The sequence below is a fragment of the Spermophilus citellus genome (assembly GCF_964194105.1).
Source record: "Spermophilus citellus genome assembly, chromosome: 2".
Taxonomy (NCBI): domain Eukaryota; kingdom Metazoa; phylum Chordata; class Mammalia; order Rodentia; family Sciuridae; genus Spermophilus; species Spermophilus citellus.
The window spans coordinates 64,616,800-64,634,584 of record NC_138183.1 but is presented as its reverse complement, the minus strand read 5'-3'; the positions used below and the strand labels follow the sequence as shown (position 1 = coordinate 64,634,584).

Below are 17,785 nucleotides of genomic sequence, written 5' to 3'. Positions count from 1 at the left end.
AAAAACAGTTTGTCAAAAGAATTATTCATGGTAACAAGTTTTATTCCCAAGAACAAGTTTTATTTCCCATGGAAACAAGAATTTCACTTGTTATAGGAGTTTCTTTTTTCACAGAATCTTGCGCTTCCCTGAGTACATACAACAATCAACATGTTCGTTTTATTTGGGAGGATGGAAATTATGTGACCAATGTTGAAGACCAGCCAAAAGATCAAGAAAAAGGTAGAATATTTCCTTATCTAAAATTATGTAATGATGATTAAAAAAATAAATCTACCAAACTATCAACAATGGATTAATTTAGATACAGCAAATAGATTTAGTTATATTTGCTCATCCTAATACATTGGCAGTGGACACCTGAACATCGCTACGTTGAGAAGGATTCAGAAGTTTAATTAGGATTACTTAATGCAAGAATATAGATATTAAGAGTATACATTTTGTGAACTATGGAAGGAGGAGCCACATGTATTTGCTATTGCTAAATTACCCACTAGATCTTTCTAGCCTTATTAATATCAATAAATTATAATCTTTAACAAAAGGAATATACCACTGCTATCAACATCATAAATATTTAATAATAACTGTGTTGAATTTATCAGAGCAAATTTTAAGACCTTCAAATTTTAAGACCTTCTCAGAACCAAGAAATGTTTGCTTTTGTTGATGCATAATAAAAAGGCGAGAATATTCTCTGATGTTATGAATATGATGGAACTGAAACCTTTTGATAAAAATGTATCTCACAAAAGTGATCTTATGCATTCTCTTTCAGACAAGGTATTACTGCGCTACTATGAGTCTCCATACCCCTCGAGCGAATCAGGTAATTTGGAGGCTTAGGTATTTGTAGTGCTGAAATTCTTAAGTTTGTAGTAAAGATAAATCCAAAATACTCCATGGGAAAGGAAGATTGTTTCAAAAAGCTCTCTCCAACCCACGCTCACAATAAAATCTTAGATTTTTAGAGGATTTATTCCATCGCATTAATTTTCTAGATTAATACTTAGGATAAAGGTTTGGCTGCATTTAATAAAAATCTCTCTTACCTAGGACTGGAATGGCAGTTCTGCTCAAAGTTTGTCCAGACACACAGCTTCTACACTGTGGCTCTATCAGCAGCTACATGGTTCAATATTCCTAGCTACGGTGGCAATGTCCAATCAGTGAGACAGAGGAAAATGAATGTACAACTAGAAGTTACACCTAAGAACTTAGTCCATTGCTGTATGAAACCATGAGAAGCAGGCTAGAAAATCTTTTATTATTATATATAAAAGGAAGTAGATGTTAGGGGACAACCATGTAAAGCCCTGTAGCTTTACAGGCAGACAGGGAAGCTGATGCCCAGAAAAGTGCCCATGAGTCACAATTCTCCAGTTGGAAAACATATTTTTTAAATACCAACCTCTCTCCTTCGAGAAATTCAGAAGAACCCTCTTCTTATTTAATAATGACTCTTTTACTTTCATTTGGGTGCAAATATCTTTAAGTGAATGAAGTAGTTATTTTTTTTGATATCTTAGACTCTTTTTCTGGGTGTTAATTTTATTAAATTAAAAATGAGTTTCAAGTCTTTATAATTTAAAATTTATCTTCTTTCTTATTATTAATTTTATAATTAATGACAAATGAATCTGTGTATTTGTTATGTACAACATGAATTTTTGAAGTATATATACATGGTAGAATAGTTAAATCTAGCTGGTTGAAAACTGCATTACCTTACTAATTATCATTTTAATTGTAAGGTGATGGTGTCGATGGTAAGATGTTGATGGTAAACCTGAGTCCTACAAAAGACAGAGACATCTTGCTTCATGCCAACAACAAGGCGCATTCTGTGGAGGTAATAGATACATAATTATATAATTATGGTGATTAACTCTATCCATGTGTGTATATTTGGGTATTGGGATATTTTGAAGAAGGAATTTTGTTTGTGGTGTTGTAAATAAAATGGGTACTACTAATGACTTGCTTCTGCAGTAGGGGAAGGAGAAAAGTATATGTGACCTTGTTGCTAAAAATCTGGACTCTCCCAGCAGCACAGAATCACCTGAGTGCTTCTTAGAAATGCAGGAGTTCAAGCCCTCCAAGGAATGAATCAGGATTAGCATTTTAACAAATTCTTATGGCTGGGGATATAGCTCAGTCAGTAGAGTGCTTGCTTTGCGTGCACAAGGCCCTTGGTTCAATCCCCAGCACACACACACACACACACACACACACACACACAAATCTCTAGGAGATGCACAATTTCATTAAGGTTTGAGAAGCACTGCTATACAGGTTTATCTCAGTTTCTTTTTATTTGACTTTAGGAATTATGTTCTTCTAGGAAATGTTTTTTGTAAAATATTCTTACACTCCAAGTCTGGTAGCTGGAGATGCAGCACACATTTCCATGTCAAGATTTGTGGATAGCGAAATGACCTACATTCTCATAGGATTCACTGCATATTGTTTACTTAGTAAAAGGCAATATTATATTGGTCATGACAAGGAACTATAAATATCTGGAAGAACAAATAAACCAAAGGTAGAAGCAAGGACAGGAACATGAAAGTATAATACAGAAGATAAATTACATAAATACACAAATTTATAAATATAACTAATACAGTTATATAAGGTATTAACATAAGTAGTGGTCAGTAACTGGCATTTTCTATAACAAAATTTCCCTAAGTATATATAACACAGTATCTAGCATATATAACTATTCAATAATAAGAAGTAACTCATCTGAGCTATTAAATACCAAGTACTTGCTAAGTACTATCTCATCTAATCCTTATAGTTACATCTATGATGAAGCTATTATATTACATCATAGACTTATATTTCAGCTATTACTGAATAACAAACTATCCCCCAAACTTAGTGATTTAAAATAAAAATTATTTATATTATTCATACATCTAGATGAGAATTAACTGATCTAGAAAACTGGCTAGACTAAAATATTGAAGTTTAAGAGAAAAGCAACATACCCAAGTCTTAGCATATATTACAAATCAAGGGTACAAGTCCAGAACTATTGCATTCAGATTTAGGCATTCTAAGTCATATTGCCTCTCTAAGTATGCTATCCATCAGTGAATCAAATTAAATCATACCACCCACTACTTTACCCTCTACTCATCTGCCCCACCTCCTTTCTCAGTAAGCAGGCTTGCTGGAAATACCAAGTTATAGATTATTATTCCCCTTCAGGTTCTAACATATGAAGGGAAAGTTGATTCTGGACCTTTGACTCACGTATTGGTTGCTTTTTCTCTTGTTTCCTCAGCTGCAAAAGTGTAAAACTCCATTGCCAGACCAGGCCTTCTTTGTCCTTCATAAGGAATCCTCTGATTTTGTTTCATTCGAATGTAAGAGTAATCGTGGAATGTATATAGGAGTCAAAGATAATCAGCTTGCTCTGGTGGAAGGAAAGAATCAGACTAGTGATAATATCATGTTTAAGCTCTCCTTAATGTGACAGAGACCTGCAGGATCTGGTTTGGGCAACCCAAATGGTACCACTGGAGGACAAGAGTGAAAGAGACAGGCAATATCTAGGGGAAATAGCTTAGAATGCTGTGGAATGTTTTATTTACTATGTGTACAAATATTTTTTCTAATCCTTCAGTTGTTTTCTTTTTCTTTGTATTACTATATATTCAACAAAATTATGAGTTTATAAAACAAGGTTTTGGTAAAAAGATTTGCTTTTTGAAGAGATATAGGCTAACATTTACTTTTTTCTAGATCTAGTCCAGAAAGAATTTCCACATTTAGAGTTTAGATCTCTTTAGAGAAGAGTCCATAACTCAAGTTGCTCTTTAAATAGGGATCCATTTTAAAGAGATACATGGTTTTCTCTTATTCCAAACAATAGATTCAAACACTAGAGCTGTTAATAAAAAGAATAAATACTGCATAGACTTACTATTTATCCACTAGAATAAAACACTGAGTGTGTTTATAAATGCCCTAGGTAACACTCAGATTGGCTCTTTTTGTGAAGAGTTATGGCACTTCAAATGCCTACATGCTTAGGCAAGTAATATAAAGGAAATGATAATTTGAAATTTAAGAAAATAAATTCAGTATTGATAAAATGAACATTTTTACCTCTGTTTCATTTCTTAAATTCTGATTTAATATGAAATAATTTTTATATAGAGAGTTAACTTTAAACAAGGCCTTCCTACATTAGAAAACAAATTTCAGTTCACACATGTAATTGAAATTATTGGTAATATCTAACAAACTGAAACATTTTCTTAAAATACTAAGTTATAGTGGAATGGTTAGGGCATTCAAGTAGCATGGGATCCAAATACTATAATGAAACCAGAAGTCCTCTAATTTACTAAGGCCCAAAAAAGACACAAAATTAACATTAAAATTTCAATAACTGGCTGCCATTCACATTTATGCATACTATGTCCTTCGAATCCTACCTTCCAAGATCTATGACTTTTGATATGCTCATCACCTTGGGTAAAATTTCTTCTAATCCTTGCTTTCCATGAACACAGCAGGTCTTTTTGTTGTTTAGCTTCTCAATGACTCTGCTCGGATAGATATTCATTTAACTCTGTCCCTTCTTCAGTTATTTTAACCAAGGTATCCTTTGGCACCACTACCCCCACGTTCATTTCCATTTCATCTGAACTCTACATGTTTACCTTTATTCTGCTTTGTGTACCTGACAATGTAGAATTTTTACATACGGTACCTAATACTGTAGAACTTTCGCCTACTGATGGCAAAATTGTTCACTGAACATCTTTGTGTTTTACTGTTACTAAGGTACTAAAATTAATGATCATATAATAACATTTTGAACTAGTAAATGAATGGTTTTTGCTTATTTCAATCTTTAGCAATTTCTATTATAATTTTCCATAGACATGGTTTATAATTAATGGCAAATATAATAATAGAAAATTGATGACATGTAACCTTTGCTGAACGTGGACTTTGAGATTTCTAATTCATTGGAACCTAATGGGTATAAGATAAAAGATGCTGAGAATCATTGTATAAAAATTATGCAACTGTAGAATAATATATCATTGTTTCATAATTTGTTAAAACTTTCTTATAGAGACAAAAATAAAATAATCTATATCTTTTCCTTCAAAAAATAGTAAACATTATGTGCATCTGTATGATATACTTAAAATAATTAGAAACTAAATATGTCCATTATACTGTTTGTAATCCTGAATAAAACTGTACTTTTTTAAAGAATGCATGGCTATAAAGATTTTATCATAAAACAACTCACTATTCTAATTTTTTTTTCTTTTTCTTTTTTCTTTTGGTTCTGGGGATTGAACCCAAGGGTGCTTAACCACTGAGTCACATCCCTAGCCATTTTTCATATTTTATTTATAAACATGGTCTCACTGAGTTGCTTAGGGCCAGATAAGTTGCTGAGGCAGGCTTTAAACTCGCAATCCTCCTGCCTCAGCTTCCTGACCCACTGGGATTACAGGCGTGTGCCACTACACCCGGTGAATATTCTGAAATTCTTAAGTGAAAGTAAGCACACCCTAATTTATCAATGTTGGTTTCTAGAGAAAGTCAAATATTTACTGATATTTTTGCTAATTCAAAATCAAGTAAGACTTTTGCTTTTGTCTTCTCAGTGCCTGGTAGAGAAGCCCTTACAAAAATGTTAGATGATTTTTACCCAAGATCAAACAGCTAACACATACCTTCACTAGAACTTAATCTGAGATTTATGACTCCTTATTTAGATATCTTTTAAGTCAGCTATCTGATTTTGTTTTTTCTTTTTTAAAAATATTTTCCACCATTATCATAATGAATGTTATTTAATTAAAATATTCAAGGTATTGTTACTTACTTGCATGTTTTTTTGATGGCCCATAGTATACAATACCAGACGGAATGTGTCCATTTAACTATATCAGAAATGATAATTATGTCAAAACTTCTTTTCCCCTCATATTTATATTTTGTAAGTTTCTATGTATTTTTGGATACCTTGATATTTTAGTCAGCTTTTTGTCACTGTGACCAAAAAACCCAACAAGAACAATTTAGAAGAGGAAAAAGGTTTACTTTGGCTTATGGTTTCGGAGGTCTCAGCTCATAGACAGCTGACTCCATTGTTCTGAGTCCAAGGTGAGGCAGAACACCAAAGCAAAAGGGTGTGGCAGAAGAAGGTTTCTTAGGACATGGCAATCAAGAAGAAGAGAGACAGGTACACTCAGCAGGGACAAAACATATATCCCTAAGGCACACCCCCAGTGACCTACCTTCTCAGCCACATCCTATCTGCCCACAGTTGCCACCCAGTTAATCCATTCAAGTGGATTATTGCACTGATTAAGTTAAGGTCCTCATAACCCAATCATTTCACCTCTAAGCTTTCTTGTTTTGTCTCACACATGACCTTTTGAGGGATTCCTCATATCTAAACCATAACACTTGAAATATGGTCAAGAAAATTTCATTTGAATGAATGAAGTCATTTAGAATTGGGGGGAAATAATTAAGAGTTGAATTTGAAGGGGGCACTTGGAAAGGAAATTGCTAATCTAATTAGAATGTACCACCTTGAATTAAGTCTAGGATGATGGATTCATAATTTTTACTTACACAGAACAAAACAAATCAGAAATAACAATTTCAATCTTTGTGCTTCATATAAGAAATTTCAAAGTGAACAGTGAAATCTTCAAATGAGATGGTCTAGTGGAGATTGGGTCAGACTTGTCCCCAAATCCCTTCTTCCCTCATACTATGACCTGTACAGACCAGAAATCTCATCTCCTATTAGTAACTAATTAATTACATACCATGTACACTGAACATTGTGAAAGTATAGAATATATCTAAGCTATTCTCCTTGTCCATATGAAACTTGTATAATGTACATATATAGTATGTATTAAAATTCCAACTCTACATAATCATACAAGGTGACAGAAATCAGTGAGGGTCTGTCATCAAGGAAAGAAACAGGACTGAATTCTCTACCCCTGCACCCTAGTATCCACCTGATTTGTTTATATATCTATTCCCAAAGTCATGTTAAGCAGGTTTCTTCTACAGATCTTGAGCAAAAAGGGTAAATTCAGTTGTTCCAATTCCATTAATAGTCAAGATTCAAGCTAAATCTAAATATTGGGTGGAAGAGACGAAAGAAAGCCAGCTGGTAGAGACAAAATCAATGAGCTATTTCTTGTTGAGGTGTCAATAAGAAGTAACAGATGTCCACACCCAATCACAGTTTTTAGCCTATCCTAGAGGACATTATCATAAACAGAATGCATGAATCACTGCCCACTATATTAAAAACATAGGCTTGGCTTACCACTTATAGGTGGTGTGTCTTCAACAAGGTATGAAACTTCTGTTTCTCTGTAAAATGGATATGTACCAAATCTTGTAGTTATCTACCTAATATCCACCACCTCTACCCTACTTGCTTACTAGTGGAACTTCATTTTGTTCCAGTTAGTCGTTTACCCAACTAAAAACAACCCATTCCAGATGTCTACGGTAACCATTTGATATAGTTCCAGACAGTAACATATAGGCAGGATAAGTGTTTGAGAAGAACTTTTTTAAGGGACATGTTCAACTGATATGTCCCTTTTCAGCATCCCATCTTCCTACCAGGGCCATAGATATGAAACTGAATGTACAATAACTACCTTCTGATCAGGAGGTGATGATGAGGGGAAACAAACACCTATACATTAAAAAATGGCAGAGTGAAAGATATAACTCTGGTATAGCAGACAGTATTGATGCTCTGTCCAAGTCTCCTTGGATTCATTTACACTAGATCCTTTGATGACATTTCTGTGAATACCACACATCTTCACCACCACCATCTTCTGTGTACTTTCAATATCTAGCATTTGCAGTTCTTCTCACAAGGACAGGCTTGATGGTATACATGATGCTTTGCCCTCTTGCACAGAAAGATATGAGTGTCTGAGTTTATATTTCTCCCACCAACCTTACCAAGCATTCACTCAGAACTTCCCTCCTTGAGTTCATACTGAAGCTACTTCTGCTGGACTTTAGCATAAGATTATTTCCTTGCTTAAAGGCTACATAGATTGCCCTCTCTTGCCCTAATTTCCCTAGTTTTTCTTGAAAGCACTACCTTAGTAATAAATCACAAGTTCAAAAACCCTTAACACAGAATCTGTTCCTGGGAAACTTACCATAAAAAACAGGTCACATGTAACATTGTTGAGCTGCCATACTATTTTTGAAATACTAACTGCAGACTTTATGTTAAGAGAAAAAAATAAACCCATGTCTGCTTAAGCTAGTGCTGGGTTTTCTGTGGAATGAAGCTTAAAGTAAATTTCATCAATAGAAAAGATGATTTTGACACCTGATTCTTAGGACACTAATAGAAACTACATTGCACATATCAAGCACTTAGTGAATGTTAGCTTAGAATCTAGGCAAACTTGATTGGTACTGAGAAAAATTTTTCTTAGGTACAATTAAAACTTTAAAAAGACATGTATGCTTCTAATTTGTTATCCTCTCAAAGTGGAGAGAATAAATCAGAATGGATGAGATCTGACAATTTATAACATATAAATTTCATAGGTATTTTACTATATTTTTTGACCTACAAATGTAACATATGTTTTCATATGTGTCATACTTTATTCAGCCTGCTTCAACAAAATACCATAAATTGAGTAACTTATAAACAACAGAAATTTATTTTTCTCAGTCTAGCAGCTGAAAGTCTAAGATCTGCACTGGCATATTTAGTATCTAAAGAAGTCTTCACATGACCAAAGAGGTTAGCCACCCCTCTGGTTTCTTTCTTAAGGGGACTAATCACAATCATAAGGACCCTGCCCTCATGACCTAATCACTTCTCAAAGGTCTCACTTTCTAACACCATTACCTTGGGGGTTAGAATTTCAAACTAAGAATTTGCAGTGGGGAGACCCAAATATTGAGACCAAAGCAATATGTATCAAATATTAAATTATAAACATAAAACTACTAATAGTAAAAATGAAAAAATACCTATATTTCCTCAAAAGAGCACAGGATAAAAGTGTAAATATTCAATGATATGTGAATGGTAAATGGGATAACCAAAAACTTATGCAATAATTTATTAATATTACATGGGTCAGAAAAACAATTAGAAAAACCAAAAACTGGATCTTGGAAAAATCAATAAAATTTATAAACCTTTGGCCAGACTGACCATGAAAAAAAATTACCATTATCAGTAATAAAAGAACTGACATCTGTAGTTGTAAAGGTTTTTGTTTTGTTTTTGTGATAATGGAGATTGAACCCAGGACCTCACACATGCTAGGCAAACATTGTATCACTCAGCTATATCCCCAACCCATCTAAAAGTATTAAACATATAAAAATGGAACATTATAAACAATGCTACAACAATAAATTTGACAACTTTAATAAAAACAGACAAATTCATTGAAAGGCACAAACTACCAAGGCTAACCCAAGAAGAAACAGACCAGTTTTGGGTGTCGTGTGTTCAACTATCTCATACTATTTAGGGCAGGAGATCTGCCTTCACTAAAGGTGTGAACAGAAGAACAGATATCAGTGTACTGTTGATTGGAGAGGAAATAGTTAACAGGACATCAAGGAATCTCAGACTTTTGACCTTTTCCTCATTCCACATTGCCACACCTACTCGCTTCCACCCAGGACAGTCAGATCCCAGGGTTTTAGTTCCTCACACAATTATGGACTTTTAACTCTGTAGGCCAGATCTCTTTGCAGTCCAGTTGGACTTTCAATTGACTGTAGAACACCACCGCTTGGATTCATCAAGTTCTATACAACCTGAATCCAATGCATTCTTTTCTTTATCCCATCACCAGAGACAGTCTATCTCTTTATCTCTGTATTACCAGCACCTAACTCAGTGGTGTCTCGCACTTTAAATATTTCTTTATTAAATATTCGAGGCAGTCAGTCAAACTACCAATGACTCTGGTTTGTTCCTTCCTGCTACTTGATGTTCTGCTCCTCTAGTTCAGAGGTTCTCAAACATGAACATGCATGAGAATCATCTGGAAAGCTTTTTCATATACAACTTTCTGGACCCTAGCCACAGAGATTCTGATTTCAGAAATCACTAGATCACACAACTGTATGGTCACTGATCACATGAACAGTGATTAGATTACTACTTTGAGTATTCATTCCCTCTTGTAGCAAGTCATTTGGGCACTCTGATATATATATCATGCTGAATTCTAACACCTATAGTAACCTCTCAACTAGCTTTCTTGTTCTTACTATCTGATCAACCTTACTGTTGATCTTAAACTTTCCTAGTCCTTCCTCATTATCTAGGCAGAAGGTCCAAAGTTGCTCACTGTTCATTCCTGGCAAATTGAGTCTAACATCTGAAAAGGCTAGAGTCCAAAGTGATGTCCACACTGTATAATATGAAAGTTATCTAAGATAAAATACTCAGGGTCTGCTTAAAGAACATGGCATGATCAAAGCTTCCCTAACAACATGAATCTAAAAAGAAAGATGACATTTTGTGGATTCAACTGCTAACCACTCTTAAGCAGGGCCATTCTAGAAACCACTGAACTAATAGATAAAAACAGCCATGAAATGTGGGTTACTTTTGTGTTTGACCACCTTATAAATGACATCACATAATGGACAGCAGAGGATATGAACTTTGGTACTAGAGAGATCTGGGTTCTAATCTCAATTTCTGCCAATCAGGGGATCTTGTAATGCTCTGAAAATGGGGCTATAAAATGGGGCTAATATATCACTTAGGGGTATTGAGATGATGGAATAAGGAAATGGTTGTAAGCACCTACCACAGTATCTGGCCTATTTTAGGATCAATCATATAAATCCTATTTTTCTCCTTCCACCTGCATTTATAATTTAATGTCCAATAGGTATTTTAATTTTTATTATTTTCCTCAAGGAAATATTCTCCAAAAGTCACAAGAAAACAAAAATTGCAAAGTTTTGTGTTACATAGGCTCAAAGGGACTGGCAGATGTTCCTGCAAATCAGAACATTGCTGCTGAATGAATCTTCAAACAGATACACCTTATAAAGTTAAACTCAAGCAAGAAACTAAATATTTTCCTCCACTTTGATGTTGATAACATGATATGCTTTCCTTGTGCAATACTGGATTTTGCATGCTGGCCTTTGCTTCTATTGAAAAAAATGATCACTCTGTAACATTAAACAAACACTTTGGAATTTTGGAATGAGCCTCAGCTGGAACAACATCAGTTTGGCTAAACAGTTTTTCCCTCAGTGAGCAGTATAAGTAATTATAGCAAAGAATTTTTTTATTTTTGCAAAGAATTTCAAGGAGAACAGTATAAACTCATTTAGTAATTCAGTTTCTTTCAAGTTCAATTTATTTAACAGAATTTTTCCTATTTTCCCCTGGAATTTTCACCAAGGCCCCACTATTAGAAACTAAAAAAAAAAGGAAAGTACCCAATATTTGAAATTCTGCTATTTGGAACAACCATCTCTCCCCTAATATGAAAAGAGGACAGGAAAGGGATGGAAAAGTCATCTTCTTGAGGAATACTAAATTTGTAAAGAAACAATCATATTCCCTTCATCTCTTGGATACCAAAAGTGAGCATAAAATTGTAAAATCTGGATAAATTTTGGGAGTAATTCAGAGAAGGAGACTTATATTTAATGTCCTGGCGAGTGTTTGCTCTATTACAGGACCCATCCTGGTACTTCTGAGGCAGAAAAGGCACACTTAGGGAAAATGACAGGACAGTCACAATCATAGTTGAGATACACCTCTGTCAGTATCTGACAGAGCAAACAGGCCAAAAAAAAATCATTACAGATATAGATTTTTGACAACATTATCAACTAAATCAACCCAGTGGACATTTATAGAACACTTTGCCCACAATAGAGAAATATATATTATTTTCATGTACATTCACCAAAAAGAAATAAAAAAGAATTCAAAATATCTTAAGTATGTTCTCTGAACATATTGGAATTGAATGAGAAATCAATAAGAGAAAACTATTTGGAAATTAAATGTAACACTTTTAAATAGCTATCAAGTTAGAGAAGAAAACACAATAGAAATTGAAAAATATTTTTTATTTGAATGAAAATAAAATGAATCAAAATTAGTGGAACACAGCTAAAGCACTGTTTAGAGGGAAATTTATATTAAATAGTTATTTTAGAAAGATTTCTAATAGATGCTTTTAAATTTCCATCTTAACAACTAGCAAAAAATAAAACACAAATAATAAAGCAAGAAGAATAGGAGATATAATGGGAGAAATTAGTGACATAGAAAACAACAACAAAAAGAAAAGAAGAGAAAGTAAAAACTTGCTCTTTAGTAGCTCATTAAAACTGATAAACCTGAGTCAGGTGATACCTATAATCCTAACTACTTGGGAAATAGAAGCAGGATGATCACAAGTTCAAAGCTAGCCTGAGTAATTAGCAAGACCCTATCTCAAAAAAATTTTTTGATTATAAAAAAGGGCTGGGCATATATTTCAGTAGCAGCTCTTGCCTAGCTAGCATACACACGCCCATAGGTTCAAGCCCCAGGACCAAACAAAAAACAAATAAAACTGTCACCAAATGACCAAGAATAATACACAGGAACAAAATATCAGTATCAGGAATGAAGACATCACTAGAGATCCCCTAGGACAGGAGAATATTTTGAACATGTTTTGCCAATACATTAGATAGCTAAATTGAAATGGATAAATTTCTTTAAATAACTTAATTACCAAATCTTACTCAAAGAGAAACAAATAACCTAAATTGTCATATGTCTATTAAAGAAATTATATTCATAGTTAAAATTTTGCCACAATGAAAACTCCAGTTCCAGATGGCTTCATTGATGAAATCTATCAAATAACTAAGGAAGAAATGATACAAATTTTATAAAAACTCTTCCAGAAAATAGAAGATGGGAGAACACTTACCAATTTATTTTATGATGACAGCAATTCCCCAATAGCAAAAACAGACAAAGATTCTTCAAAACCATAAAACTTGCCAGGAAATATCCTTCTTGAACCTCAATTTGAAAAGTTTTAACAAAAAATTAGTAAATTGAAACCAGCAACAGATTTTTTTCAAGAAGAAATAAATTGCATCTTGAAGTGCAATTTATTTCACGTATGTGAAGTTGGCCCCATATTCAAATCCTTGCAATTCACCATATCAACAGAATAAAAAAGGAAAAAGAATATAATCTCCATAAATAAACATAAAAAAATTTATAAAATTTAACATCATTTCAGGATTAACCCTAACTCTCAGCAAACTGGAAATAGATGGGATCTTCCTCAATATAACAAAAATATCTACTCAAAACAGATTTAACCTCATTTTAAATTCTTAAATGCTGAATATGCTCCCCCAGGAACATTAACAAACATGTCTGTTCTCACCACTTTTATTTAAACATTATACTGGAGATATTAGCCACTACAATTAGGTAAGAAAAATAAGTAAAATTCATATAGTTATAGAAAGAAATAAAACTACCTTTGTTTTTTGGATGACGTGATGCTATTCATGGGAAGTTCCAAAGAATCAACCAAAAAATTGTTAAAATTTATAATTTTAACAAGATCACAAGATACAGGGGCAATATATAAAATTTCTCATATACTAGTAAAAACATTAAAAATTAAAATGTGGGGAAATGTCATATAAAATAGAATTAAACAAAATACTCAGGAATACATTTAACAAAATACAATAAAATTGTGAAGTATTTCTGAGAAAAAAAATTTAATATCTAAATAAATGAAAAGACACAGAACATGGATATATGAAACTCTGCTTCCTTGCACGATCTAGTGGCTTCCTGCTTAATCCAGCTGCTGTCTTAGCTCCTGTGGGTGATGTGGCTGTCCTCCCACTTGGGCCCCTGAACATGGCTCGAATGGCAAGCCAAAATTCCTTCTGAATTGAATATGACACTTTTGGTGAACTGAAGGTCCCAAATGATAAGTATTTTGGCACCCAGACATAAGATCTACAAAGAACTTTAAGATTGGAGGTATGAGAGAATGTATGCCAAGATTTTAACATGTGAAAAGGGTTAATGAAATACATTACATATCCTAATGGAGCCCAGCCAGAGTATGAAAAATAGTCAAGGCAGGATTGTAGGATAGGCTAGTAAGCCTAGAAGTAGCAGGCTTCATCCGACCCCAGTTATTAAAGCTTTTGGCATCTTGAAGTGAGCGGCTGCTCAATTAAATCAGGATTATGGTTTGATCCAAAGCTTGCTAATGCAATAATGAAGGCAGCAGATGATGTAGCTGAAGGCAAATTAAATGATCATTTTCCCCTTGCGGTATGACAGACTGGATCAGGAACCCATACAAATATGAATATAATATAAATGTAAAGTTATTAGCAATAGAGCAATTGAAATGTTAGGAGGTGAGCTTAGTGGCAAGAACCCTGTACATCCCAATAACGATGATAATAAAAGCCAGAGCTCAATGATACTTTTCCCACAGTAATGCAAATTGTAGCTGCAGTAGAAGTTCGTGAAGTACTGTTACCAGGACTGCAGAAGCTACATGATGCTTTCAATGCAAAAATCCAAAGAGTTTGCACAGATCATTATATTTGGGTGTACTCATGCTCAGGATGTTCCACTTACTCTTAGGCAGGAATTTAGTGGTTATGTTCAACAGATACAATATGCATAGCCAGAATAAAAGCTAGAATGTCAAGAATCTATGTCTAGCAACTGGAGGCACTGCTGTTAGCTCTGGTTTAAATACTAAAAGAGCCTTGCAGAAAAGGTTGCTGCAAAAGTGGCTGCACTCACAGGCTTACCTTTTGATACTGCTCCAAATAAATTTGAAACTCTGGCTGCTCATGATGCTTTAGCGGAGCTCAGTGGAGCCATAAACACTACTGCATACACTCTGATGAAGATAGAAAATGATACTCGTTTTCTGGCTTCTGGTCCTCGGTCTGGCCTAGGAGAACTGACCTTGCCTGAAAATGAACCAGGAAGCAGTATCATGCCAGACAAGGTGAACTCAGTGTGAAGCAATGATCATGTTTGTATCCCAAGTCATGGGGAATCATGTCACTGTTACTGTTGAAGACAGTAACGGACATTTTGAGATGAATTTTTTCTCAAACCAATGATGATTAAAAATGTATTACACTCAGCCAGGTGGCTGGGGGATCTTCAGTTTCCATCACAGAAAACTGTGTGGTGGGGACTACACACACACAAAAAGATCAACCTTAAATGAAACTGCTGTTGACTTAGCTATCTCACAGCAGAGCAGTTTGATGAATGGGTAAAGCCCAAGGACATGCTGAATCCAAAGGGATTAAAATAACTTTATAATAAAAATAAACATGTAATTTAAAAAAAATACAGCATGTGTATGATAGGAGAATCAATATTGTTAAGATATCAGTTTCTGCCAAATTTATCTATGTTTAGTACTATCCCTATCAAAATCACAGCAGCTTTTTTTTAAATATATAAATTAACAAGCTAATTCAAAATTTTATATTGAAATTCCAAGGACCTAAAAGAGTTCCCCCCCCAAAAAAAATGTTTAAGGAGCATTAGAAATCTCACACTTTCTAATTTCAAGACTAGCTATAAAGCTACAATATAAAGCTATAAAGTTACCAAGACAATGTAAAATTGGCTTAAAGTCAGACATACATATCAATGGAACACAAGAGAGATTATAGAAATAGACCCAACTATATATGGTTGATTTTTTTTCAAATTATGCTAACTTTATTTTTGTACTATGATAAAATCAAGTTGACTTATAAAGCACATAATCATATTAATAAATCAGTAGAGAAAGAATGGTTTTTCAACAAAAAGTTCCTGAACAATGGAAGAAATGAAAGGAAAGGAGAGGAGAGAGGCTGAGAGAAGGGAGAGGAGATGAGGAGAAAAAAATTTAACCTCTGCCCTTATGTCACTTTTTTTATAAAAATTAATTTGAAAAGACCCTTGATCTAAATGTAAGAGCTCAAACTATAAAACTTCTCAAAGAAAACATAAGAGAAAAGACTAGATAACCTTAGGTTAGGATAAGATTAATTAGAACAGAAAAAGTACCAACCATGAAAGAAAAAACTTTACTGTATGTTATAAAAATTAAAAACTTCTGTTCCTCAAAAAACACCAAGAAAATGAAAAAGTAAGCCTCAAACTAGATAAAGTATTGAGAAAACATCTACCTGGTAAAGGACTTGTATTCAGAATAACTAACAAAGAATTCTTACAACACAATAAGACAAATAACCCAATTTTAAAAAGAGAGATAAAAGATTTGAACCAGTACTAAATAAAACATACAGATGATGAACAATTACAAGGAAAAATGATAATGTCATCAGTCATCAAGGAAAGCACATTAAATCCACAGTAACATACTATTATATATGATCATAAACAAAACAAAACTTAAAATACAGGCAATATCAAGAGCGCTGGTACGGATGAAGAGCAGCTATAAGTCTACTACACTGTTAGAGGGAATGAATGCAAATTGTTTAGTCACTTTGAAAACAGTTTAGCAATTTCTTTTTTTTTTTTAATTTCTTTTTTTTTATACCAGAGATTTAACCAGGGGCACTTAACTACTGACCCACATCCCCAGGCCTTTTTTTTTTTCTGAGATAGGGTCTCACTAAGTTGCTGGGGTTGGATGTGAATTTGCAATCTTCCTGCCTCAGTTTCCTGAGCCATTCACCACTACACTTGGCTACCAGTTCTCATAAAATAAAAAATACAACCCAGAAATTATACTCTTAAGCATTTACTCAAGATAAATTAAACATTTCCACGTTAATACTGGTATGCAAAGGCATAGTAGTGTTATTGCTAATAACCTGAAACTGGAAACAACTAAAATGTCCATCGATTGGTGAATGATAAACAAAATGTGATGTATCAGCCCAACAGAATACTGCTCTGCAATTTAAAAGGAAAAAACAATTTTGAAAGTTGTTGACACCAAGATAAATCATTCTTGCCAGAATGAGACAAAATTAGAGCCAGGTATTAATGAAGAGAAAGAACTCATACCTGCCTACCTGAGAGAAGAAATTCTCAAGGACTTTCTAAAGACTGATAAGAAATTTCTTCTCAGTCTATACACACCCCATGCTTTGCATGCCTCACATTCACATATATTTCTGCAACAAATTGTATTTTAACCTTCTTTAAGACTACAGCAATTCAGATAATATGCTCTAGATAGAACATTTGTCCATCAATGTCATTTCGAACAATCAGCTGATGCCAACTCTTACCTTAAGTCTCTAAGACCAATGAATGTTATATCCAAGTTGCTTACACAAATTTCTTCCTAATAAAAAATAACAAAAATTAAAGTCAATAAAAATTTACCCATGCCTCAACCTCTATAAATATATCTTACTGCTATAATTTGGATATGGTTTGAGTTTGCCCCCAAAATTTCATGTGTTGAAAGTTTGCTTTCTAATGTAGTAGTATTCAGAGTTGGTGGAACCTTTAGGAGGTAGGGCCTAGTGAAGATGCTTAGGTTATTGGGGGCATTACAGAATGGATTAATACCGGTGTTGTGAAATGAGTTAGTTCTCATGAGAGTGAGTTGCTATAAAAAGAGCAAAAATGGCCCTTCTCCACTCTCTGGCTTCCTGTCTCACCATATGACCTTCCATATGTATTCCCACCACTGTGTTTCCATGTACT

The 17,785-nt window shown here is 33.9% G+C and overlaps 1 protein-coding gene and 1 pseudogene across 13 annotated transcripts in view; both read left to right on the top strand.

Annotated features, from left to right (window-relative positions):
- Positions 1-5,281, top strand: part of IL33 (interleukin 33) — a 192,042-nt gene extending 186,761 nt beyond the window's left edge. For 11 of the 12 annotated variants that reach the window (XM_081278833.1, XM_081278831.1, XM_081278826.1 and 8 more), the window contains 4 exons: positions 115-222; positions 782-832; positions 1,758-1,855; positions 3,302-5,280. In XM_081278833.1, coding sequence (XP_081134959.1) covers positions 115-222; positions 782-832; positions 1,758-1,855; positions 3,302-3,493 — 449 coding nt within the window. In that variant the 3' untranslated portion in view covers positions 3,494-5,280. Of the gene's footprint in view, positions 1-114; positions 223-781; positions 833-1,757; positions 1,856-3,301 lie in introns of all 12 variants that reach the window. The other variant, XM_081278829.1, reaches the window with a different exon arrangement.
- Positions 5,282-13,867: 8,586 nt separating this feature from the next.
- On the top strand, positions 13,868-15,413 carry LOC308641523 (fumarate hydratase, mitochondrial-like; annotated as a pseudogene). The gene is made up of 2 exons: positions 13,868-14,110; positions 14,240-15,413. The product of its transcript is annotated as a fumarate hydratase, mitochondrial-like (transcript).
- Positions 15,414-17,785: the final 2,372 nt, after the last annotated feature.